This window comes from Saccopteryx leptura, chromosome 3 (genome assembly GCF_036850995.1).
Source record: "Saccopteryx leptura isolate mSacLep1 chromosome 3, mSacLep1_pri_phased_curated, whole genome shotgun sequence".
Lineage (NCBI taxonomy): Eukaryota > Metazoa > Chordata > Mammalia > Chiroptera > Emballonuridae > Saccopteryx > Saccopteryx leptura.
In genome coordinates, this window is record NC_089505.1 from 203430316 (window position 1) to 203458287 (window position 27972).

Sequence of the window (27972 nt, forward strand, 5' to 3'; positions counted from 1 at the left end):
GTACTACTTCCAGTGATGCCGGATGCACGCATCAGGGCTCCGGGAGCGCATCTTATCACTTGTTATGGCTAGCAGTGACAAATATGAAACCGGACATTGACCATCTCATTAGCCAAAAGCAGGCCCATAGTTCCCATTGAAATACTGGTCAGTTTGTTGATTTAAATTTATTTGTTCTTTGTTTTAAATATTGTATTTGTTCCCGTTTTGTTTTTTTACTTTAAAATAAGATATGTGCAGTGTGCATAGGAATTTGTTCATAGTTTTTTTTATAGTCCGGCCCTCCAACGGTCTGAAGGACAGTGAACTGGCCCCTTGTGTAAAAAGTTTGGGGACCCCTGGATTAGAAGAATGGATCTGGAAGACAATAAAGGCATAGGAACACACAGGAGCAGTACCTTTCAGACTTCAATTGAACACCACTCAGAGTAAGGAATGCATCTTACACTGCACTCTATTTCACACACATACACTAATTCAAAATCAGTTTCACAAAACAGTACTTACCATAACTACCTATAGTACAACCTGATATCATCTATTTTATTTATATATATATATTATATATATATAAATCATGGCCTGAAGTTTGAGAAACATTGATGTAAAAGCCTTGTACATCAAGTTAAGGTATTCATCTCTATGAAGATACAGAGAGAGAGTCAGAGAGAGGGATAGACAGGGACAGACAGAGAGGAACGGAGAGATGAGAAGCATCAATCATTAGTTTTTTTGTTGCACATTGCAACACCTTAGTTGTTCATTGATTGCTTTCTCATATGTGCCTTGACCGTGGGCTTTCAGCAGACCGAGTAACCCCTTGCTTGAGCCAGCAACCTTGGGCTCAAGCTGGTGAGCTTTTTTTGCTCAAACCAGATGAGCCCGTGCTCAAGCTGGCGACCTCGGGGTCTCGAACCTGGGTCTTCCGCATCCCAGTCTGGCGCTCTATCTACTGCGCCACCGCTTGGTTGGGCAAGGGTGATTTTTGACTCTCAAAACTGGATGGACAGCGATACCCTTCTGTGGAAGTGACACAGAAGAAGCCAAGGATGGAGCAGTGTTTGCAAAAACAACAACAACAAAAAAAAAACACACAAAAAAACAGCTTCATGTTTATAGTTACTGCTAATTGGGATACAGGAAGTCTAAGCTATGTTAGTGGAATTTAAAAAAAAAATAATAATGATTCCAGGCCCTGAATGGTGGCTCAAAGATAAAGCATCAACGTCGTGCACCCAAGCTTCTGGGTTCAACCTTCAGTCAGGGAATGTATGAGAGGCAGTCAATGAGTACACAACTAAGTAGAACGAGTTGATGCTTCTCTCTCTCTCCTTTCTCTCTCAAATCAATGAAAAAAATTTAGAAATCATTTTAAAAATTCCACAGTCCCTGGTAACATATTCATTTAACTGTTTATCTGAGACTAGCATTGAATGAGGTATCATTCTCTATCACCATGGTTGTACTCACAAGAGATTCTGAACACAATACACTATCTGAGCAGCTAAGAAAAGCCCTAAATCTTTGCTTAGCTAGTGGATTAAAACTAAGACTTCAAGGTGCCAGTAAATGAAGTTAGGACTCCAAATTCAGAGCAATTTGGCAGACTATGGCCCATGGGCCAAATTCTGCCCATGTTCTGTTTTCCAATAGTTTTATGGAAGCACAACCATACCCATGCACTCAACTGTAAAAACAGCTGCTTTCATTCTGTAACAGCAGAGTTGAGCAATTACAATAGTTGCTATATGGCCTGTAAAACCTATGATATAAATTACTTGACAGCTGACCCAGAGGAAGAGATCCAAAGACTTGAGACAGAAATTGGAGCAGGTTTTTCATGAGCATTCTACACACTAATTACCTCTCTATATAACACAAGTGAGGATCCCAAACACACTCCCTTCCATGAGGCCTTGAGAAACACACTGGTGAATAACATTGTTCAGACAGCACTAAAAGCATTCTAGCAGTTGTTCTCTCTGGACCAAGCATGCTGATGGAAGATGCTGCATTTGAAATGTTCAATCTTGTTTCAACCGAGTATTAGGACTCTGGGGTGGCAGAAGAAACAGTAGCATTTATTTCTCTGACAGAAAGCAGGCACAGTAACCATAGGAAGCAGCAGAGACAATGTGGTAACCACAATGAACTCATCTATAAGTACCTATGATACCCACTAAATGATCATGGCATTTCTTTCTTTTTTTTTCTTTCTTTTTTTTTTTTTTTTTTTTTTTTTTTTTTTTTTTTTTTTTTGAGAGGAAGGGAGATAACGAGACAGACTCCTGCATGTGCCCTGACTGGGATCCATCCAGTAACCCCTGTCTGGGGCCAATGCTCAAATCAACTAAGCTATTTTTAGCACCTGAGGCCAATGCTTGAATGAATCAAGCTACTGGCTGCAGAAGGGGAAGACGGAGAGAAGGGGGGGAACATAAAGTTGTCTCTTTTGTGTGCCCTGATTGGGAATAGAAACCAGGACATCAATATGCCAGGCTGACACTCTATCCACTGAGCAAACTGGCCATGGCCGACATTTCTAAGATTAAAAGTACAACACACTACTTAATTTTTATAACAAAGATCTTCAGATCTTGTAAATAGAGGCCTGGTTTAAACTACCAGTTGTCAAACCCCACAGTGAATTTCCAGACCTAACAGCCTCTGATACACCAGGAAGACTGGTACCCTTGCCAAAGCATCCTACAATATCACAAATAACTACCTTTGAGTACTCCTCAAAATCATTTCAATGAGACCTATAACCATTCACCAAAGAAAAATGTGCCCCGGTGGGGGGCGGGAGTGAAATACTCAGTCTACTGAGGAATGGACATTGGCTCTTAGACACAAATTCTCACTTCGAATGTCACTCTCATCCATAGTTATATATTTCTTAGAGAGAAACTCTAGTATCTGTGAACTGAAATACGTACCAAATATTCACAATAGTAATACAGAAAAAGAAAGGGAAAGGGATGATTAGAAATCATCCCGATGTCACCATGATCAGGTAACTCAGTTGGATGGAGTGTCATGTTGATGCACTACAGTTGTGGGTTTGATCCCCAGTAGGAGCACATAAATGAATCAATCAATTCTCTCTCCAAAAATATGTAAATAAATTTTTTGAAATTATTTTTAAAAGCCTAAATGGTGGTGGTGCAGTGGATAAAGCATCAACCTGGAATGCTGAGGTCTTCAACTCAAAGCCCTGAGGTCACTGGCTCTGAGCATGGGCTTGTCAGCGCTGAGTTGCTGGCTTGAGTGGGGGAATGAATAGTCTACATGATCCCAAATCTCCCTAGCTTGAACCCAAAGGTCACTAGCATGAAAAGCCCAAGGTTGTTGGCTTGAGCAAGGGGTCGCTGTCTCAGTCCTGTTCAAGGCACATACAAAAAGTAATCAATGTACAACACAAGTGAAAGGAACTATGAGTTGATGCTATTGCCCTCTCTCTCCCTTCTTCTCTCTCTCTCTCAAAAAAATCATCCAAATGTTATTAATTAAAGAATGAATAAATAGTGTAATATGTATAAAGTGGAATGCAGGGTTACAAGAATGAAAGAATATAGCTCCCCACAACATGGACAAATATCACAAAACATAAAAAGCACACAGTAATAGAATACATAGAGCTGTATATTGTTTAGGATTATGGTGCAAAATTATTTTAAAAACAAAATGATAAATACAGAATTCAAGACTGTGTTTCCATGATGAGAATAAGCAGGAAGTAAGACTCGGGAGAGACATGGGGGCTCTAACTGTATTTGTTCTGCTCTATTCCTGAAACTGAATGCAGTACAGACATCAATTCCATTGTTCTAAAAACTGTAGGTATTGTTTCTCTTTTTATGTATTATGTAATCAAAATTAATGGCAAACATCAGCAAGACTATATAGAGAACACTACTAAGAGCTCAGATCCATCCAGAATAAACATTTGGGCCACCCCACCCATTTCAGAATCCTTAGCAGATGAAGTACTAATTAAAGGCAAGAAGGGAAGATGAAAACATGGTAGAAAAAAAAGTTATGAATACCATCTCCAGTCTCACGACCCTTACTTCCTTTCTTGTGGTGTCATGTAAATATTAGAGATTGTGTCTATAACTAACATCCTTTTCCCCTCTCTCTTTACCCCACCAACTTACACAAGGTAATAATAGTTACTTTTACAGTTTAAGATATAAGTTGCACAATATTGATATGAGACAACAGAAGAACTAGAAAAAGCAGACATCTGCCAGAGATCCTGACTTGAAAGAGGATGCAGTAACTAAGGAGAATGTGGATTCCTCCTTTAGAAGAAGACCAGTATGTTTTCAGAGGTATGAGAAATATTAGCATTGATTTTGGCAGAAACAAAAGATATATGCTAATGTTGGACCATCAAGGGAAGTGTAGTTAATGTTTGTCTTATTTTTGCATTCTAGCATCTTAACATATTTTCCACGTGAATAGAGTTCCCACCACCAGAAACTTGGAGGGAAGCGGATCCCACCACCACAGACAGAGGGTAAAAAGGCCAATGGTCACTTTATTAGCCCTATTGCAGGTAAGCCTTCAGAACATGATTTCTGCCTGACCCAATAGTCCTACTCAGGGCTTTTACACCAACCCTAGTAATACAACAAAGCAGAAAAAATAAAAGTGGTGCCCTCAGTAGCAACAAAGTCCAATTTCTACGGGTAGTGCTTGCAGCATCCACTGTGAAAAGTCTGGGGCAATGGTCTGAGAAGCCAAATGTCTTCAGTGTTTGACTGAAGTGGCTGTACTATCCTTAAGGACACAATGTGGCCTGGGTTGTAGCTGCCTCAGCTCCCTTCTAACTGTTCACATTCTGATCTGAGTTCTCCTGATCTATCAGAGCTTTTAAAGGATAGCCAAGATATTTTTAAAAATCCCTTTTTTGCTAAAATAAGACAGATATTTTGTTTTGATTACAGAAAATACACTAGCCAATCCACTTGTATATTTTTTTCTCTATATATATCTCAATCTTTGTGAAATTATATAAACACTCAATATTTGAAGAATGGCTCCAAGATTCAGTCACACATAGAAGTTTATTGTGTGTTATTTTATTTACTAATGTAGTTCTTTTTTTTTTTTTTTTTTAGTGAGCGAGAGAGAGAAAGAGACAGAGAGAGGAATAGATGGGGATGGAAAGGCAGGAAGGGAGAGAGAAGAGAAACATCAATTCTTCATTATAGTTCCTTAGTTGTTCATTGACTGCTTTCTCTTATGTGTCTTGACCAGGCAGGGGTGGCTCCAGCAGAGTGAGTGACCCCTTGCTCAAGCCAGTGACCTTGAGCTTCGATCCAGAGGTCTTTGGGCTCAAGCCAGCAACCAAGAGGGCAAGTCTATGATCCCATGCTCAAGCCAGCAACCCTATACTCAAGCCAGATGAGCCCACACTCAAGCTGGCAATGTAAGGATTTTGAACCTGGGTACTCGGCATCCCAGTCCAATGCTCTATCCACTGCACCATGGTCTGGTCAGGCTGTATTTCCTTTTTTTGTGTGTATTTCTATGAGAATAACCCCAACCATTTATCAAACATCTACTCTATGGTCACTCCAGTGAGAAGGAGTGATAAGCATCACCTAGAATCTACAGAGGGTTTTATAGTTGAATAAGTGCTGAAACGTTCAACTACATGACCAAAGTCTACTAAAGCATTCAATATGATGTTTTATTTCACTTACCAGCCACTCAAATCACATGGTTCTTAGCAGCAATGTATAATAATTCCATTTATTGAGTTCTAAGTATACATCAGGCATAATGCTAGGGGCTTAGTATATTTCTCTGTATTTCTAACCTTCACAACTTATTTTAAAAATGTATTATTATTTCCACATTTGAGATGAAGAAGTGAGGCCCATACTGATCAACTGACATTCAACTGATCTTGGTGAAAAAATGTTTTGTCTCCAACACCTAATGCCTTCCACATTCCCTTCCTCCAACTCTGCAAGTTGCTATGATTGCTTGGTTACTTGGTATATGCTACTCAAAACATCTAGTCAGAATAACTAAAAAGGCCCTGGCCAGTTGGCTCAGCGGTAGAGCACTGACCTGGCGTGTGGATGTCTTGGGCTCGATTCCTGGTCAGTGCACACAGGAGAAGCATTCTCCACCCCTCCTCCTTTCGCTTCTGTCTCTCTATCTCTTTCTCTCATCTCCCCCCCTCCTGCAGCTATGGCTTAATTAGAGCAAGTTGGCCCTGGGCACTGAGGATGGCTCCAGGGCTCCTGTCTTAGGCACTAGAATGGCTCCATTTGTTACAAAGCAAGGGCCCCAGATGGGCAGAGCATTGCCACCAGTGGGCGTGCCAGGTGGACCCCAGTTGGGGTGCATGTGGGAGCCTGTCTCTACCTCTCCATCCTCTCACTAAATATATATAAAAGAATAACTAGCCTGACCAGGCAGGGGCGCAGTGGATAGAGCGTCAGACTGGGATGCAGAGGACCCAGGTTCAAGACCCCAAGGTCGCCAGCTTGAGCGCGGGCTCATCTGGTTTGAGCAAAAGCTTACCAGCTTGAACCCAAGGTCGCTGGGTCTAACAAGGGGTTACTCGGTCTGCTGAAGGCCCGCGGTCAAGGCACATATGAGAAAGCAATCAATGAACAACTAAGGTATTGCAACACGCAATAAAAAACTAATGATTGATGCTTCTCATCTCTCCATTCCTGTCTGTCTGTCCCTGTCCATCCCTCTCTCTGACTCTCTCTCTGTCTCTGTAAAAAATAAATAAATAAATAAAAAAGAATAACTAAAGAAACCAAATGGTCCTTCAAAAGTAAACATAAAATAAAAAATAATCAATCATGGTTCTTGGCTCGATAACTTTTTCTCTAATCTTTTCACACTCTCTAGTAAATTTCTATGCAAAAATATTTTTGGTTTCCTGTGGAAGCCCTTTTATAAGCAGATATAACAAAACCCTTTCAAGTGCTGTATTAGAAACATTTATCATAAATAACCTGTCCCAAAGGGAACAGTACCAAAGCTAAAAATATAGAAAGAAAAAGAGAAAGAGAGGAAGGAAGGAAGGAAGGAAGGAAGGAAGGAAGGAAGGAAGGAAGGAAGGAAGGAAGGAAGGAGGAGGGAGGGAGGGAGGGAGGGAGGGAGGGAGGGAGGGAGGGAGGGAGGGAGGGAGGGAGGGAGGGAGGAAAAATAATACAACTAAAAGAACTCTAGGCAAGATTTTGTGATTGATGACTTATTAAAGAAGGAAATCAAGAAAACTGAAAGAAAATTGTGCCCCTTTTCTGGGTTCACTTCCTAATTTTTAGTCTTTTTATATATACTCTCCTTCTCATCATCATCAAATCAAAGTATAATAAATAAATCCCTTCATCCTGAAACGGCCTTTAAAAACAAAAAGAGCCTGACCAGGCGGTGGTGCAGTGGATAGAGTGTCAGACTAAGATGCGGAGGACCCAGGTTCCAGACCCCAAGGTCTCCAGCTTGAGTGTGGGCTCATCTGGTTTGAGCAAAGCTACCAGCTTGAACCCAAGGTCACTGGCTTGAGCAAAGGGTTACTTGGTCTGCTGTAGCCCCACGGTCAGGGCTCATATGAGAAAGCAATCAATGAACAACTAAGGTGTTGCAAGGAAAAACTGATGGTTGATGCTTCTCATCTCTCTCCATTCCTGTCTGTCTGTCCCTATCTATCCCTTTCTCTGACTCTCTCTCTCTGTTTTTATAAATAATAAATAAATAAATAAATAAATAAATAAAATAAAAAAGACACTAAATAATCAACTTTATTTAATTCTATTAACTTAGTTGAAAATGCTTTCCTTGACACTAACATACACATGTAAGCTACAGTCCCTCTTGACTGTGAGCTCTGCAAGACCATGTCTTAGTCCCCAACTTTCTCCTCCAAAAAATGGGAATAACCATCCCTACTTCATAAGGTTGCAGTGAGGATTAAATTAGACAATCTTTGTAAAATGTCTAGAAAACTACCAACCACCCACACACATATACACACATATTCACATTGAGTTCTGGTTTTGTACATCTTCTAACATTTAGGTTGGGTTGATGTTCATTTAACACTTCAACTATTTCTGACTATCACTATTATCAAAAAACAACTTTCACCCTGGTCGGTCAGCTTACTCTTGATCCCTGTGTTGTCCTGGCTGACATCTACTCATCCCCTCTGAATCTTAACTTAAGTGTCATTTTTACCAGGAAGCCTGTGATGAGTCCTCTGTTTGAGGTAGTGCCCCTAGCACCCTGTACCTCTGTGCTCTCCCACAACAGCATGCTTCATGATGATGCTTGTTGGCTGATGTGTCCTCTCCACTAGACAACAAGCTTCGTGAAGGCTGTGACTTTGTCTGGCTTCCTCACCACTGTAAATCTAATTAGTATGATGCCTCAAACATAAGTAGGTACTCAAAAAGAATTTATGATATTACTTTTTTACTAACAAAAAGTAAGAGCCATAAATTTGTGATTAGTGTCATTCCTCTGAGCTCCAAATCTAAACACTCACAAGGAGGCCTAGAGCAATTCATCTCCAGACTCCCCTTCCCAAGACAATGCAAACAAAGTCATCTTCCATAATCCATTAGGATCATTGGAAGGCTGCCATTAGGATTTTATAATACAGACTGATTATGTGGTGTTCAGGACACACAACTAAACTAACACTGCTGCAGGTTAAAATGAACAAGTCTAACCAAGATTGTCTTTCTGGGAATGAATACTTTTTTAATAAGCATTACACAGGTCCTCCTGACATCAAATTTGATGCACAGGACTCCACTAACTTGTACTGTAGTATACAGAGCAAAAGCAATTGAATTCCTAAACAGATGGAGAGTTATAATAATTTGAACATGGATAAATATAAGCAAGTGAATTAGGGAAATGGTAAAGGGAAAGATTTTATGAAAAAATATGAATCATTAAGTAAAAATGCTGCAAATTTCCAGCAACAAATCACATTGCCCACATTGCATTATATACATATCCATGTATGTGTCTAGACTGACTAGTAGGCGAGAAAAGCCAGACAAAGTCAATCAATGTTATTGATAAAATCACTGGAACAGAATAAGACAAGGGAACAGCAATCTGAATAGGGAAGTACCAGCTGGGAGAAAGGTAATTTAATCCAATTTCCATATACCACTTGACTAAATTAAATATCAGCTAGTGAAACATTCATTAGAAACAAGCTATACATTTGCAAAAGCCATACTCAAATGGCCATACTCTCTTTGCCATAATATATATATAATTTAATATATATATACATAATATATATAATTTAAAAATTGATATTTCAAATCTGTTTAATCCAGCTTTTGAAAACCTGATGTGAAAAATGCTATACTAGCTAATGGAAAACTGATAGTACTGGCAAATGAGTTATTTATTCACGTCTAAGAAAACAGGCTGTGAATGTAGAGTGTTATCAATTAGCACATAATTTAAAATGGAACTTGGGTAATAGTAGATGACTTGTTTTATAACAATTTCTATGTATTAAGTAGTATAATCTGAACTAGCAAAGATGGCCATGGAGGTCCATAAATCTTTAAAACTCAAAAATACTTTCTGTTAGAAGATGAGAAAACACACACAAAGCAGCACAGATTGACTGCCTTTAGAATTTCCTAGAGACAAATGTTCTAGGTTAAACATTAGTCACTGCAAATATACCAAGTCAATTTAATTTCCTCTTTCCCACAATCCCTCACCATTTAGTTTTGCCCCCAGCTAACAGGTGGGCTGAAATCAACCTTATTTCAACAAACCAAACATCCAAACTATGTAATCATGGATGACATCTGGACTTGATCTGGCTGGCTGCTTAAAAAGGTGTCTTTCACAATGACAAATGAGGATTTTCACTGTTGACCAAGCTAAACACGAAGGCACACCACCTTTGTACATCATGCTGAAATCAACCAAAGGCAAATAAATAGCTCTACCTTAAAAAAATGCCTCCAGGCCCTGGCCGGTTGGTTCAGTGGTAGAGTGTCGGCCTGGCGTGCAGGAGTCCCGGGTTCGATTCCTGGCCAGGGCACACAGGAGAAACGCCCATCTGCTTCTCCACCCCTCCCCCTCTCCTTCCTCTCTGTCTCTCTCTTCCCCTCCCGCAGCCGAGGCTCCATTGGAGCAAAGTTGGCCCGGTGCTGAGGATAGCTCTGTGGCTTCTGCCTCAGGCACTAGAGTGGCTCTGGTTGCGACAGAGCAAAGCCCCAAATGGGCGAAGCATCGCCCTCTGGTGGGCGTGCCGGGTGGATCCCGGTCGGGCGCATTGCGGGAGTCTGTCTGACTGCCTCCCCGTTTCTGACTTCGGGGAAAAAATAATGCCTCCATCCATCCATTTTGAAGTACACTGAAATATGTATTATTTTACACATAAAGATAAGATTTTCCAATATGTTTTTCCAGTATGGTGATAGGTGAAAGCTGAATTTCACATACACTCTTGGCCATGCCTTAACCAACACCACAGCTGAAATGACAGCTGGATGATGGGGGACAGTCTGGGGACAGAGACTGAGTCCCACGGGGTCTAGCCCAAGTCCTCAGCTTCACTGCACAGTGTTCACACAAGGCTACTCCACCAGAAAAAGAGCCCAAGGATTTGATGCTGCTCTGTGCTACTTTGGATCTTTGAAACAAAGTTAGAAATGTAAAGAGCAAACACAAACACACAGAGAATTTGTTCTACATTAGAGAGAAATAAAATTTAAACTGCCTAAACTGACAAGTTTCTATATTCTAATGAAAAATCAATGCATTGTCACAGATGAATTCACACACTTATTTCTTATTACTGATTCCTCTGAGTTTCACTTCTCTTATTCCGTTAACACATCCCTCTCTTGGCTTTTCTTTTCTGGGTGTACAATGTGTGGAGAAAAAAATGAAACATCTCAATGGTTGCTGTATCTGTAGAGAATGCAAAGTTACCTTCAGTTCTAAATACAAAAACACACTCCAAAGCAAGAATTGTCTCCAAACCCTTTGTTTTAATGGAGTTGCTTCAATTTTTTTTTTAATATTCTGACTAGGATTTCCAGCAAATTGCAGCACATGCTTATTACTGGCATTGAGGAACTCTCTGAAACTTGAGAAATCACAACAGAAGGGACCATCATGGACTGCTGCCAGTCACTCCCCAGTTCTCTCCCTCACACAGCTTCCTGCACGGCAATCTGGGCAGTGGACCTTTGGGGCTTCCATGGAAGCTTCTGACAGCAATCAAACCCACAAAACCTCAGATTAGAGGATATTTTGTAAGTCAAGTCAATCTCAATTCATCTCACCACCTTGGTATACAACTGAATTATGCGAATCAGAAGAATGTATTTATATTTTAAAATATATAGAAAGAAGATATGACACTTTCTTTCAGTGAGTGTTTGTAGTCTTCACTGGTTTAAAGTTTTATTTCTTTCAATTTGACTTAAATTCTTTTTTTTTATTAATATTTTATTTATTCATTATAGAGAGGGGACAGAGAGAGAGAGAGAGAGAGAGAAGGGGGGAGGAGCAGGAAGCATCAACTCCCATATGTGCCTTGACCAGGCAAGCCCAGGGTTTTGAACCAGCAACCTTAGCGTTTCCAGGTTGATGCTTTATCCACTGCACCACCACAGGTCAGGCGACTTAAATTCTTCAACCTTCAAACCACGGCTTAATTTTGTTGCCTTTGCAGTATCCAGCAGTGATGGAGAAGAACTAGTCACCATATTCTTTGTCAATATTGAAGCCAATTATTAATTAGGTCCAAATAAATTCTTTTCTTCCCCTGGGCTAACAACCTCTGGCATTATTTTTCAATCATTGTATTCTTTTTCTTGTAACTTTTCTTTAAAAACATTTTTCAGGGTTCTTCTCCTACAATTACCTTGTTGTAATGTCTGATTGGCACATGGTCAGTGTCTTTTTACATCTTGATGGCTAGAATCCATCAAACAGGCTCTTAATATCATAAATATCCATTATAAAATATGAAATCATAAATGAGCAACGCTCAGTAAATGAGTATAATTTGTTTTCCTTGCTATTTATGTAGTCATGTTTTGCTATTATTCCTACATATGGAAATAGTCACTATTCTGGAATCTTTGACTTAACCAGAGAATTCAATAAGCTCCTTCTAACAATTATTCTAAAGTGGGAACAGAAGTAGTAATTTTCTAGTAAGTAGGAGCACAAGTATCCATCAATCAAAAGCTTGGTAAACCTTGGAAGAACTTCAAAGCATACTACATATTCCTAAAATTTTATCTTCTATGTTTCTGAATCTTCTGCAGTGTAAGAACAAAAAGTTCTTCTCTGTTCAGTAGGGGCTGCTGTTGGAGTGGTCAAAAGGACCTATTCTAAGAGGGACTTAACTGAAATTTCTCATTGAGTATAGTTTGATATTTTAATTAAGTAGCATTTTTAAGCATAGACATTTAGCTAACATTTAACTATTTTATTAGATACTTTTTCTATTTTTTTCTGAAAAGGTTGATAATTATTTACTAAATGTTTATTAAATGTATATGTTTGTTTAGAACAACTTTTACTATAAATAAAAAATTATAATGTTCTAATTTGCATGCCCACCAATTTTACATTCAATTTCCTAAAATCATGTCTAAATGTCAAGTAGGGAGAATGCAAGATATTTGAAATCACCACCATAATACATGTTAACGGACAAACTAAAATCACCAAACTTTTAGCTTTTTATCAGTGCTAACTGCGGTTATTAATGGGTATTTTTCATTAGACCAATATTTTCTAGGTTGATGTGAACACCTCTTTTTCATTCTTATTCAAACATCACACAGAAACACACACACATCAGTTCAATACCAAGAAAATGCAAAAGAAAAAAGTGTGAAAGAAAACTGAAATGTAGCCAGTTGTCTCTTTAATAGAAAACTCTGTCTTCATAGAGCCTCAGCAAGGCCATACTCAACTTGGATCGCCATGACCACTGATGTGAACTGGCTCCCTGAAAGAACACTTCTTGTTTAGCAGTTACATTGGAGAGGTGGAGAAAGGTATAAAATAAAAGAAGTTGGGAAGAGGCTTCAATTATTGTTGAAAGAACTCACAAAAGGGGGTTTTATTTTCTTTGATTTTTTAATACATTAGAAAACCTGACGAATATAATCTGAAATCTTCTCCCAAGTTCAAGAAAGAAATATTTTGGTGTTTAACTGTTTAGTAGTTCCCCTTTTGAACCCAGAATTCCCAGGCTAAAGATTAGTGAGTTAAACCACATAGTCCCATGCCTTTCTACAATATGGTTAATAATTAACACCCAATTTAATGTCTAGAATCCCATTCCCAACCAAAAGCCTTTAAGTAACATATCTCATAGTATGTTTCATTAGAGATTCTGCCTAATGATTAAACTGAAATGTGAAGTTTTTAATACTGATATTCAAAACCTTATAGACATTCACTGGAGCAACCACCCGAAGTATAACCCATGCCCCCACAAACTTTTCAAACAAAGCAAAGTATTGAGGGTTTCAAAAACTCTCTTCCTCTCTCCTCCCCTCTCCAATGTATCCCTGCAGTGTTCCAATCCACTAAGAAGAAACAATGTTTATCCAAATTCTCCACAAATGAACATCTAAAATGAGTGGGAGGATTCAGGAGGATTCAGTATGACAGTTTATCCAACAAGGAGATTTCCACTCTTTGAGGATGCATTTATTAGGGTCTGACTTCTGATTTCAATTTTAATTTGTTCTGTAAGGCAGCACTCCTCAGAACTACATATAACACACTCACCCACAGATGGGTCACTTGGAGGAAGTCGAGCATGACCTTCTGTTCTCTCTCCTTGCCTATCACTGTGCGTATGAGTGGCATATTTAAATATAAATGTGAGTAAAGCGGTAAAATTTAGCCTCTTCTGCTAACCCTGAGAATAAAGAGTAGGAAGATTCAAGTTAACAAAATAAAGCTCTCAATTGTCTGTATTAGAAATCAATAGGAACTTGGGCTGGGAGGGGGGAGCAGAGAAGTGCTGTATGGGAGGAGAAAAAGAGAGAGAAGGCCAAGAAACAGGCCAAAAGCTGGAAACTGGGTTCATAAATAAAACCAAGGTGTTTTTAAGAATGAGAAAATCTGACATTGTTTTGAGTTGTTGATTCTTCTATACAACCTATAAAACCTACCCCATTTGAAAACCACTAGTAAATTTCACCACACAGAAACTTGTGTGAATAGGGTATTTGTGTGTATATCAGTGAAAAGGTTTTACCTCTGAGTTGGTGGGATCTTAAAGAGACAGAAGCTGTAGGAGAACAAGACAGTCCAGAAACTCAACTACCATTTTGGAAGCAGAAGTCCATAAGAGGTGAGTGTGAGACAATAATCCCTGAAGGATTTCACAGAAATCTTAAGGGAAATGTTGAACATCCCAACTAAGTTTAAATACAGGTTTAAAATAAAAATTAAACTAAGTTTAAATTAAAAATTAAATAAAATAATAGAATAAGTAAATGCAGGTTTAAACTAATTTTATCCTGATCATAAGGAGATGGACAACCGTAGTTGTGGATTTCGGTCACAATTAGTTTAGGTGTTTATAACTCTGGGAAAAGGGAACTAATTTTCCAGAAATTAGGTGTTTATTACTCCTCAAAAATTAGTCCATTTCCTGACCCATTATTAATAATGTAGTTCAAAAACTGTTTAGCCCTCAAAATACAGCTCTTGATTTAAAGAAGTCTACCTTACACCAAGTTCTGCAACAAAGATCAGTGTTGGCAGAGTTAAAATCAAAGCACAGCAGGCAAGGAAGACTAAAGAGCATAAGCTCCATGAGGTCAGGGCCACGTGTTTGGTGTCCAAGTGACACACACAATGCCTGGAATAAAACAGGTACACAATAACCCCTGAGTGAATAGCAGTCATTTAACATAGCTCCAAATCATACTAATGTGCCAATAAATTTATCACAAAAAGGTTTAAGCACAACTAATTTTAGCCCTGAAACAAAATCTAAACAGGTAGTGGCCATGACTACTGTTGAGTTATTTGGACATCCCACTCATATGCAAAATGCAGAATAATCAGGCATGCATGAGGCAAATAGACCTCTCCTTTAACTGCTTGATGGAGAACATTCAAAACTAGACAATTAAAATGATTACTAGCCTATTAGCACTAGGTACAGTACAGCATTAGCAGACCTTCAAGAGACTTATGATCAAACAGGCAGTTTTGATGCAGATGCTAATGCCTGACCATCTAAAGACTACCAGGAACAGGAACAAACCTGCAGTCCAACAAAAGCAGGGTTGCTGACTTGGTACAGCCAGGCATGGCACTGGGAGAAATCACAGAGTGATGCTAAGAAGAGGGAGGAGGAGATCACCTTCGGTAAGATTTGAGTTCTCACTGAAGGAGGCTGAGGAGAGTGAGGGAAGCAGAGATCCGTTCTGGACTAATTACAGGTTTTGAGGTGAGATTAGGAAAAGTGGGGATTAACTAGGAGTTAATGAAGTGAGGTCAACAGGTTTAGCAATTAAAGATCTCTGGTAAAATATGATTAGAGCAAAGCAGATCCAGGAGTGTCAGCAATAAGAAAGCAGGAATGCATGCAGCAGGGTATCTTGCAGCTGCTGCATGGCCATGACCATGGGGGACGCATTTTCTACAGCAGTGTTTTTCAACCAGTGTGCCGCGGCACACTAGTGTGCCGTGAGACATGGTCAGGTGTGCCGTGGGGAAATTAAACATGGGTCCCCAAACTACGGCCCGTGGAGGCTATTTATCTGACCCGCTGCCAGCCACCTCCATCTGAACATAAACATTCCCCTCACAATCCCTCCAGCTATCAGCAACAGGAAGAGTGGAGACACAAGGAAAGCTCACTGATCAATCACCTTTTAGGATTCATCCCGACCACTAGCGATGGACCAATAGTAGGCTGCCTCTCATCCACACCCAGGAAGGTCCCTGCTTGGGCTGCCATGCACTTGTCATTGTGTGGCTGCGCTGCGGCTAGTAGTTGAAGCTGCTACTCCTCCCCATGGTCCCGATTTCTAATCCTGGTCAGGACTGGAGGTAAATGTTGCCACCACTAGATGAAGCCTCAGCCTCAGCTGGTTATGTCTATCCTGATGGTGTACATAGCTATTTGACCTTTTTCTTTTTAAAAGAGGCCCCCCGCAGAGGGTGATATACAATGCATCACAATGTTATCTAACTTTAAAGCTAAAGTTTGCTGATCTTCCTTTGGACAGTTTTTGGTTATCTGTTGCCAAGGAGTTCCCCATTCTGACCAACAAAGCTATTTTGACATTGTTGCCGTTTTCAACCACATATCTATGTGAGCTGAACTTCTCAAGCTTGACTGCGATAAAAACTAAAAACAGAGAGAGACTGAGAACTGTTGAGGAAGAGCTTCGTGTGTGTCTTTCTACCATTCCTGCCAGGATATCCCTTTTGTGTTCATCGAAACAGGCCCAGGTTTCACACTAAGTGAGTATAAATACATTAAGAAACTATATTATTAACTATATGTATAATATGTACTGTGTTAGAGTGTCATTTTGTGTCATTTTGGTAGGTGATGTGCCCCAGGATTTTGTAAATGTAAAAAATGTGCCACGGCTCAAAAAAGGTTGAAAATCACTGCTCTACAGTGTAGAGTCTACACTAACTCTGCAGCCAGCTTGCTCCGCATCTTTCTCCAAACCTGACAGACAGCAAGGCGACCTTTACCTCCTTCCCTCCAAGTCAATGTTCACTCTTTTTGTCAGAGATAGTCTTTGACTCACTCACACATACAGGTATTAAGTAATCCCCCATAATCAAGGTATAGAAAGGAACATTCTCAAAACTTTAATAGAAAAAGACCAAAAATAAAAGATTCTATTATATTTCAAACAGACACACACCCCTAGTCCCATCTGTACCTTCACACTCATCTGAGAACACCTCTAGCTCAGCACATGTGCCCTGCAATAGCTGTAATGCATCACAATTGTAGTAGGTAATAACAGCTGGTTTATTTCCCTGTTTCCTCCCCTAGACCCTAAAAGAGCAAAAACTAAGAACTGCCTGACCAGGCAGTGGTTCAGTGGATAGAGTGTAGGACTAGGACACGGAGGACCCAGGTTCGAGACCCCAAGGTTGCCGGCTTGAGCACAGGCTCATCTGGTTTGAGCACAGCTCACCAGCTTGAGCCCAAGGTTGCTGGCTTGAGCAAGGGGTCACTCACTCTGCTGTAGACCCCTGGGCAAGGCACATATGAGAAAGCAATCAATGAACAACTAAGGAGACTAAGGAGCCACAACAAAGAACCAATGTTTCTCATCTCCCTACCTTCCTGTCTGTCTGTCTGTCTCTATCAAAAAAACAAAACAAACAAACAAACAAAAAAACAACTAAAGACTGATTCCATGCCTGCTGCCTAGCACAGATCCCAGTACATAATACGTGCTCTGGAACCAAGGTCCTCACTTGTCCCCTCTGCATATAATGTGTACCAAGGCTTCTTAGACAGTAAAACAGATTTTGTATTCAAAATACTTAAAAATATCACAAGGTGAAAGATCCACTGGGCCAGGGATGACGGGTGGATCTACAACTCTAGATTTCAAAAGAAGAAAGCTTACATTTCAAGAGTTTACAAATGGCTTTATTTATTACAACATGATCAAGTCAAAATCATTTCAAATAAAAGCTTATCGCAAACTGAACTGAATCCCTGTCCAGCTGAGTCACCTATGGTGAGGTCCTAGGGACTAGAGACACTCATACATCTGTATTTCATCAAGACATTTCTGGCAGTGTCTGTTCTGCATGTCTTGTTCATTTTTGCTCCCAGCACTCTGCCTTGCACTCTAAGCGGTATAGCCATCAATCACATGGAAGCAAAGCACAGAAGGTAGAAAAACAAGAAGAAAGGAGGCAAAAGTCATAAACAAAAAGGTAGGAGCACAGGCCAAGCTGGTAAGGAAGAGGGAGGTGCCCCCCAAACCTCCCCTCCCCCAGGGCATATCAGAGGCTTCCTACACACTGCTTCAGTTAAAGAGGAAAGAGAGAGACTGGGAGTGGCTTGGAACATGGAAACAGAGAATAGGGTCTGAACCTGGGCTGAGAGGAGGCTGCAGAGAGAGGACTGGGAAGACGGGATATGCTGCCGAGGTCAGAAGATGGGAAAAGCATCTATAGTAAAACCACCAGTGATGCAGGGGAAGCAGGATGACAATAAAGCTATGCAGAGTGACTGAGGAGCAGAGGTCTCTAGGTGGTCTCTTTATCTGAACCTTAGTAGATGGAGAGAGGCAACTGGGAAGTCTGCTTTGAGCACACGTTGCTGCCTGGCTTTGGAGCCAGTGCAAACTACCACAGAGTCCCCTTTCATTTTTCTTATTCCTGTCGCCTTCTATCCACCCCTTTCCTCTTCTGCTGCCGGAGTGTTGGCCAAATAAGACCACATGCTTCTTCTGGGTCAATGGAAGAAGCCCTTAGAGTCCTGCCTTTCTCTGTCCTAAGGATCCACTCATAAGGAGAATGAAGAGGATGACTGGCATCTGTTCAGTGTCTCTTCCATGATGAGCTTCATGGAACAGTCAAGCAATGACAAGACCTGCAAAAGACCTTCACATGTCAAGGTGACACACACATTCTAGTTACTGTGACCTGCGGTTAGCAAGTGGATACCAGCATGTCTAAATTATTAACTGTCTAAACAGCAACCAGCATGCATTCTTCACGTGGGTGACGGTGCTCTGGGGAGAAGGACTGCTGCCAGCTCCCAGTCCTCCTGGGTTAAACTGCCTGTCACATCTGAAAACTTAGCCACAACTCCTAGGACTCGGTGCCACACATTCTACGTAACCCCACCCAACTGTAAAGGTCTTTCCACAGTAACACATTCTACGAATCATCAGAATTAACATGTGTTAGGCAGTTAGGATAGCCAAATCATGTACACGAGTATGGTGGCTTTGTTTTTCTTCTTGTGACAGAGACAGAGAGTCAGAGAGAGGGACAGATAGGGACAGACAGACAGGATGGGAGAGATGAGAAGCATCAATTATTTGTTGCAGCACCTTAGTTGTTCACTGATTGATTTCTCATATGGGGCTACAGCAGAGCGAGTAACCCCTTGCTCAAGCCAGCGACCTTGGGTTCAAGCTGGTGAGCTTTGCTCAAACCAGATGAGCTTGCACTCAAGCTGGTGACCTTGGAGTCTCGAACCTGGGTCCTCCATATCCCAGTCCAACGCTCTATCCACTGTGCCATATTGTGGCTTTTATTATGCAGCCCAGGCACTGAAAATACAGAGTATTAAATTACCTCAGATTTGAGAGAAATGTCCCCAATTTTGATAAGTAATTTTACTCAACCCTGGTCCTAAAAAGTCTTTGCATAAACACTGTTTGTGCCACTATTGTACTGAAACAATTCTAAACCCTCCATATTCATGACTTAGGTTTTAAACCCACTTCAGAAGTAATTCTGTGAGCCCTTCCCTGTGATTGGAAATAAAGTATGTTATCTTACTCCAAAGGATAGTGGTCATTCATAGTATTTAATAAGGTATACAATCTTTTCTCAGTAGACACAAATATTGAGAGGAAATCACTGTCTTAAATAAAAATTTTTAAAAACCTAAAAAGAAAAAAAAAACAGAATCTACAAATTTTGTGGAAGTCTAGTACTGATCAAGTCTATTTACAAATTTTAAATATAGATATTCCTCTAACTTAAAATTTTACTGAGTTCTAAAAGTCAGATTATAAAATAAGTCGTAGAAAAGAGAGAGGTATTTCTCCTTAGTAAGAATTACACATACAACAGGTTCTCGGAGAAGCCCACAAAAGCCTTTCTAACTTGTGCTCTACCTAAAACAGCAGTGATAATACTGTAGAAAGCAATAGTTACAATGGTATCTCTATGAGAAAATGCATTCAGCATACTTTTTTTAGATGCCAGGAACCCAAAATTCTCTTTTTCTGGCAATGAAAGGTGAGGCTCTTCTTGCTCAAGCAGGCTCCGAATGTGTCCATGGGATGGGCTTTGGGAGGAGAGTCTGTGTGTGGAACATCAGGACTGGGAATGCAAAATGCAAAGTGAGGGAAGTGAACACACTGCTCGTCCAGACCGGGAGCAAGTTTGGGCAGGCGCAGAGGAGAGGGCCTGGGGAAGGGGCAGCTAGTGGGAGCGTGGGGCTGGGGCAGGTGAGGGAAGGAGCTGAAGAGCCAGCAGTTCCCCACCACCTCTTCCCATTTCCCCTGCATCTCCAAGTTTCTTCTACTTCTTTCTTTTTCTCCCCTTCGAAAGGCTTTATGGGGAAGGACTAAGAAGAAATGAAAGGCTACAACAGTGTCTGTGCAGTCAGAGGAAAGGAGAAGGGGATAGGATTACAGTAAAAACCTAAAGTGGAAGAGATACAGTTTTCTAGCTGCAGATAAGGGGTGGGTTTTTCACTATCAGATGTATGTTCATAAATCAGAAGCTGTCTCTGTGGTTGACACATAGGCCCAAAGTAAAGAGAAAACAATAGCTATTACCCCAAAGTAGAAGAGCATTCAGCAAATTACATTAACCTTAGTGTCTGTGAATGCTTCCATTGTTAAACATAATCTTTAAAAAAAAAAAGAAGGTATTATATTTGAAAAATTTACTGCACACCTGCTACCCTTTGCCAGGCACAATCTCTTCACCAAGAACACAGGAATCAGAGTAAATATATGCCTGCACTTTGGGAGGAAGTCACATATCTCATATCCTATGGCAGAAATTCAGGTAGTCACCAATTTCATGCAAGGTTCTCTACTTCAAACAGTTATATATCCTTCAAGCAAAATTATATCTAGAATTAATTCACTAATCTGTCCTTTTTTTTACTACTGTTACAGATATTGACTAGCTTTCATTCTTCAGCTATAACATAAACACAACATAAAAACCATATACCTTTGTCTATTTGAAGCTCAAAAGCTTATCACTTTCACTAACAATCACTCTGATTCACATCGAAAACTTAACTTACAAGAATATTAACTATTTTAAACACTGTCTGAGATTACCACCTTTTCCACAAATTATTTGAGTAATGAAATTAACCTCACATTCTTCAAATATACACAATTAGAATTTTTATTTACATGTTTTTTGTCTTTTGTTTTCCTAGAGAGACCTACTTGGTCCTGTTTGGTATAAACACAAGGTAAAAGGAAAAGGCGAGAGCTGAGGCTTCTCTCTGGGGCTCTGCACTACGAATGAGAAGAACCTCCTTTTCCCATCAGCCCCTTATCCCCTGGCAGGGCACAAGCCGTGGAAGCACATGGCATGTGGAATCAAAATGGGAAAAGGGGATGTCTGGTCTGGTGAACAGAGTCCCAGTCTGGGTTTAACTATAATTTTCCCTCTTTCACTGGGATACTTAAAACTGCTGCTTAAAAAACAAAAAAAAACAAAAAAACTTTGTTTTAATCTATACTGCTCACAAAAAATAGGGGATATTTCAAAATGAATATGAAGCGATAAAATATTTCTTAATTTTTGTGTGCAGTATATATTTCAACCACAAACTAAAGAATACGTCCTACACAATATCTGAAAATTCCACTAGGGTTCTAGTCAGCAAACTCATTAGTCAACAGAGCTAAATATCAACAGTACAACGATTGAAACTTCTTTTGAGAGTCAAATTTTTTAAACTTAAACTATATAGGTAGGTACATTCTTTATCGAGGTAGTGCCCGCACGTGGTATTTTGTGGAAGAGCCACCCTCAAGGGGCCAAAGAGCTGCATGTGGCTCACGAGCCGCAGTTTGCCAACCAGGGCGTGATTAGGGGTTCAGAAACTGTATAGAAAGTGTTCTGAATATTTCACAAGACTCATTTCCAATCTTCACTCAAGCTTTTAATGATTGTGCTCCAGTGAACTTTAATGCAAGTTAATGTGCTCCAGTGAACTTTAATGCAAGTTAAAATAGGAAGTGTTTTCCTGACATCATGGAAAGTCCAACAGGGTCCTTGGGGCAGCCAGGGTGATCACAGCTATTTCAGACACAGGGCTGTCAGAAACAATAAGGACAGGGGTGTAGTTTGAGTAAAGACTGGTATAACGGTGCTCAGAATCTCTTCCCGTTTGATAGGGAAATTTTCTATGGATTTCAACCGGAAAACATAAAACTAGAAAATGTCTAATCCTACATTTTAGTACATATTAGTTTAGGATAATTACTCAGTCTCTTCATTTCTGACAATGCTCCAAAGAAAAAGTTGTCTTTGCCTTAAAACAGATAGTGTTCCATCTATAAACATTAGACAAATCATCTATTATGAGTAGAACATCATGTAACACTCTAAACACAGCCTAAGAAGCACAAAATTGCCACTATTATTTACTTGAGCCTTCAAAATGTTACTGTTTTACCTCTGTATTAACTTCCATTGGTCTTCTCTTGATTTCTCCTATGTCCAAGTAACTGGGAAAGAAAAACAAACAAACAAGCAAATAATGAGTGTTTTTTTTTATTGCATTTGAGTCAGTTGTATAAATTTGTTTTTAAAAAATTGTTAAATAGTAAAACAAGCCATAGAAATATATACTTAAGCCTAAAGCTAAAATCAATAGTTACTAGTCAAAGCAATTTCAGCACCACCAACCTGTGCTGACATACTTTTCTGTTCTAAATTTCAATGAACTGAAGTCTTAGAAATGCATACTTCTACTAGGAAATACTTTCCCTTACAATGGTTAGCTACTTGCTATATATACTGTATATGGTATCTCTCATTCTTATATCAGTTTAGACAGAAAGAGTGGTTTGTGTATAAAGCTGCTTAACAGTTCCATTACTCAGACTTCAGGTTTAATAAAAGTACTGATAGCATGCATTAGCAACTATCAACTGTGAAACTCACAACTGTGAAAGGCTCAGAAATCTTTCCTATGAGAGCAACTTCTAATAATAGAGAAATGCTTAGCCATGCGGAATGGTTTAGTTCAACTGAGACAGATGTGTGGACTAGCTAATTTTTGGAGACCTCTATTATTCCATTACAGTATGCCACAGATATTAACTAGTGATCCTTTTTCAACTTTAGCATAAGCACAACCTAAAAATTTTATACCTGTGTCAACTTCAAGCTATCAGTTCATCACTGTTATCTGGTACCACTGTGCTTCACACATAGAAGGTACTAAATAAATGCTCTAGTATAAAAATAAGTATACATCTAACATTTAATTTATAACCTTAGGTAGAAAATAGGTAGATTCTCTACCTCAACTACCATAATTGCTCAGTTACCAGAAAAAAAAAGTTTATATTAGAAATAATTTTGGCTATGTTAGATCATTGTTGTTTGCTTTTTTGGATAGAATGCTTTAGTTGATCCATACCTCTGGAAATTATCATATGTTTCCCTCACATAACAGTGCTTACATAAGGCAGGGCAAATGCTCTGTTTAGCAATAAATGGCTCTTCTGCAAATCTGCAGGGACTGATTTCTGACATAAAAAAAAAAACTAAAAAGTTCTGTCATTTTCAGGAAAATGATCTCAGATCCACAAGATTAATCTTGTAGAATCATCTTCCAAAAATGCACAGGGAAAATAACACTCTCTAGAATTCTTTTTTTTATAACAGGTTAAATAGCTACCCAAAGTTTCATTATGGTTTCAAACATACTAGAAAAAATGTGAGTAAAAGAATTCAAGAAGAAAGTTGTCGTTTTCATTTGAAAAATACTTTTTCACAATTGCTATCATTCCCAGCATCATTTCCAAGGGTCCCCAAACTTTTTACACAGGGGACCAGTTCACTGTCCCTCAGACCATTGGAGGGCTGCCACATACAGTGCTCCTCTCACTGACCACCAATGAAAGAGGTACCCCTTCTGGAAGTGTGGTGGGGGGCCGGATAAATGGCCTCAGGAGGCCGCATGTGGCCCTTGGACTTTCTTTTGTTCTTCCAGGTGATTCATTTGTTATATATATTTATAACTGCTAAGCTTCAAATATATCAAGCATTTAAATCTTCTTGGCTTCCATCAGTATAACCATAGATACTACTACTTTCGCACAAATAAATAAGCTATTTCTCTGTCAGTATGGAAAACTAACCACAGACACTGTTATAACAAGGTGAGGGGTTTTTTTTTGTGTGTGTGAATTAAAAGCAAAAATAACCATGCAAATCTCATATATAAAGAGTAATTTCAAAGAGCACCTTCTCTTTGGTTTGAAATTGTACCTGATTTTATCTTTTGAACTGGCAGTGCCAAATAAACAAAAGAGAATATGAATTACTAAAGTGAGTATATAATTTTGAGCTGTTAGTAGATTCTGAAGCATATTTCCATTCCCATGAAACTGCTTTATAGGGAAGTTATATAATGAAAAGGAAACAAACTATATGATAAAAGGAACAGGACATAGTGATGTTTTACATTTATGTAACATTTTCATGTTTACAAAACATTCACATTCATAGAATTTACTCTTTTTTTTTTTTCATTTACTTTTTAACACAACCCTGTGAGGCTGAAATGATTATGTGCCTTTTCTTTATTAGGAAATTGACCAGCTGAGTCAAGTGGTTTGCCCAAGGAGCTAACAAACACATAGCTCAGTCTCACCTCTCCTGATTTTCAGTGATAAGGTCTAAGTTTCTCTGAAGTATATAGTTTCATTTAGTTCTTTTCTACCAAGTGAAACAAACAATATTAAAGGAGGTTTCAGGGGAGGAAAAACTATCTCCAAATGTATTCCTCACTTCCCACCAAAAAAAAAAAAAAAAAAATGTCTGGCAGAACTAGAACTCAATTTAAACTTATGAAAGAACAGATGATATATAGCTTTAGTGATATGCAGGAAAATATTTCTATACAGTTAAAATCCGAATTCACAAGCACTTATTTTTGTGGTAAAAATTTTTGTTGTTGTTGTTAATCTGACATTCAAGCTGAATTCTAATTAAAATGTTATATTAAAAACTATGGAATGTAGACTTTCCATACATTCAGCCATTCTACTCCTAGGTATATACCCAGAAGAAATGAGAAAACTTGTACATGATTGTTCAAAGAAGCATTATTTTTAATAGCCAAATGTGAAACAATCTAAATAACCATCAACTGATTAATGGATAAATAAAATGTGGTATATTCACACATGGAATATTATTCAGTGATAAAAAAAATGAAGTACTGATACATACTGTTTCATGAATAAGCCATGAAAACATTATGTGACATGAAAAAATACAGAAACATAAAAAGCTACATCTTATATGAATCCATTTATATGAAATATCCAGAACAGACAAACCCATAGAGACACACAATAAATTAGTTGTTACCAAAGGATGGGGAGAAAAGAGATATCTATATTAAGAGGTACAGGGTTTCTTTTTGGAGTGACAGAAAAGTTCTAACATTAGTTCGTGGTGATGGTTGCACAATTCTGTGAATACACGTAAGACCCACTGAAATGGGTGAGGTTTATATAACGTGAACTATATCTCCATAAAGCTGTAAAAAAGAAAACACCTACGGAATGTTAAACTCTACTTGTCCTACAACACCCACCCACACCAGAGGTAATCTCTCTCAACTCTGAACTCCCACATCACTTTGTTTTTCTAATTGCACTTATTCCTTTGTACTCTACATTAAAATGTTGGTGTGCATGTACTCTTTCTCCTGTCAGATTGTAAACTCCTAAAGAAAGACAGTCATATCTTGGTCATCTTTGCTCCCCTCACAGATCGAAACTCAATGTGCTAATTCACTGAGTGAGCTCCTTGCCAGCAATGATGACTTCTGTCCTTGAGGGTCTAGCCATCAGGCACTTAGAGACAGACATGAAGACAAATACAATAAGCCAATCAACCTTTCCAAGCTTTATCACAATAGCATAAACATGCAGGTAGAGGGGCGTGGTCCCTTCACTTGGAATGAAAGGTTGAAAGAATTTAAAGGAGGGGGAGTGTAGAGAGCAATTTTCTCCTCTGGTGATTCAATAAAATGATTTTAACTAAAAAGACGGGTTCCAATATAAAGGAAGAAAGAAAAGAGAGAAAAGAAAGAAAAAGCTAAAATATCAGTTTGGTCACTTTTTTAAAAAATTCCTGTTCCTTACACATAAGTTTTAAGATTGTTCCTTCTGCTACACAAGTGAAATTCCTTCTCCAGTGACGCTTTCTGCCTCCAACCTCAACTGTAGCGGGAGCTTTCAGAGGCACCAGCCCGCACAGTCAGTCACAGCCCCTCGACTCACTGAAATTTGGGTGAGGCGGGAAGACCGTGTCATTCCTTTCCTGTTGCCAACCGGAAACTTTCGCGCACCCAGAAACGGTGAGCGGTGGGACAGACGGACTCACTTGAGTTTCTTGAAGGCTTCCTGGCCCCCGGCCACGTAGTTGCCCCCGCTCTGGATCTGGTCTAGTTTACAGATGCGGTGCCCGGTCCGGGGGGTGTACAGATTCCTGACGGCCCCAAAGGGCGCCTGGACGCCTCCCGTCACCTCCTTCAAGAAGATGTCGAAGGTGGACACCTTCTTCTCGTGGATGACAACGCGGCGCCCCGCGAAGAAGGGGTCCCCGTTGCGGTATACCAGCACGCTCTTGACCAAAGGCTGGGTGCGGTGGCCGGCCTTGGCGCCGGTGCCGCTCATTCTCCCGCCGCCGGTGCCGGCTATCGCTCAGGATCCCGCTGCCCCGAGGCCTCACCGCCCACGGCGGTCACAGGCTGAAAGGACCCAAAACAGACCCGGTCAAAGCGAGCAACGGCCCAACACCGGCGCGCGCCTGGGGAAACGCCACGCCCGCGGCGCTCAGCGCGCACAGTCCAGTCCAGTACTTCACGGTCCGCACGGCCAATCGGGGCCGCCCTGGCACCGCATCTGTTCTCACGGGCCCCGCGGAGCCCAGGTGTGGCCCTGAGACAACAGCCGCGTGGGCGCGGGAGGAGAGGTGGGGACACACGCCCACACACGCGCGCCTGTGCTGCACGTTATAAAGATGTAACTCAATTTCTCGCATCACATTTGCGTTATTCTTTGCCAACAGTTTAATTTTCTATTCTCTCCTTGCTCCCTCGCCTCTCAATCCCCTGCTTGCTCTCAAATTAAAGCAATTAAGAGTCTGGCTGGAATTACCCAGATTTTTCTTTGCGGAACGCCAAAGGTGTGTTGTGAGACAGAGGAAACTGGAGCGTTCAGGACCACCCCCCCCCCCTCCGCCCTCCCTACCGCGGGCGCCCCGTGGCGAAACTCCCAGGGGCACTGTCTGAATGCCACGAGCGGCGCGCGCAGGACTGTGGGGGGGGGGGGGTCCCTACCCACGCTCGGGGACCGTGGGGAAGGGGCACCGATCGGGGCAGGGTCTCGGCGGTGACCTCGAAGGCGCCGCGCGTCGCTCACTATACTCCTTAAGCTGCCGCCGCCTCCTAGGGCCCAGCTCAGCCCGCTGGGACCCTAACTGTTAGCTCCTGCCGTTTCCATAGCAACTGCAACCGCGCAGAGAACAGGGTTCTGGAACTGGGCCTGACGCGTCCCTGGGGCCTTGGGCTTTACTGCCGCCTGGGGCAGAGGCACGAAAGAGGCAGCGAGGTTGGAGACTGGAGGGAAGGAAGCCTAGGGGCATCCTATACACGGGCGCCAACTGTGCCAGGCACTGTGCTAGGTAGGAGTTGGTTGGTTAAACGGCAGCAAACAGAATAACCTGCAGTATGCTGAGTGCCCATCACGTGCCTAGCTATGCCGAGAAAAGGCTTTTTCACAACTTCTAGAAGGTTGCATGGCTGTAAGCTGTCTGTGCCCAAGAGCCCACATCCGTGTGGTTTGTGTAGACTGGATCAGTGTGTGGACAAGATAAGGGAAAGAGGCTTTGAGACTAAGAAGAGGTGATTTGTCCAGTCCATTCTGGGACAAACATATTGTGGGATTATAAAAATTCTTTTCTTTTTAATTGAAA

The 27972-nt window shown here is 40.5% G+C and overlaps 1 protein-coding gene across 1 annotated transcript in view; it reads right to left on the bottom strand.

The window, feature by feature from the left end:
- The window catches only part of DCDC2 (doublecortin domain containing 2), a 264811-nt gene extending 237404 nt beyond the window's left edge, over nucleotides 1-27407 (bottom strand). The window contains exons 1-3 of the mRNA XM_066377153.1: nucleotides 27338-27407; nucleotides 26380-26746; nucleotides 22424-22475 (exon numbers count right to left, since the gene is read on the bottom strand). Of these exons, the coding sequence (XP_066233250.1) occupies nucleotides 22424-22475; nucleotides 26380-26672 (345 nt within the window). The 5' untranslated portion in view covers nucleotides 26673-26746; nucleotides 27338-27407. The remainder of the gene's footprint in view (nucleotides 1-22423; nucleotides 22476-26379; nucleotides 26747-27337) is intronic.
- Nucleotides 27408-27972: the final 565 nt, after the last annotated feature.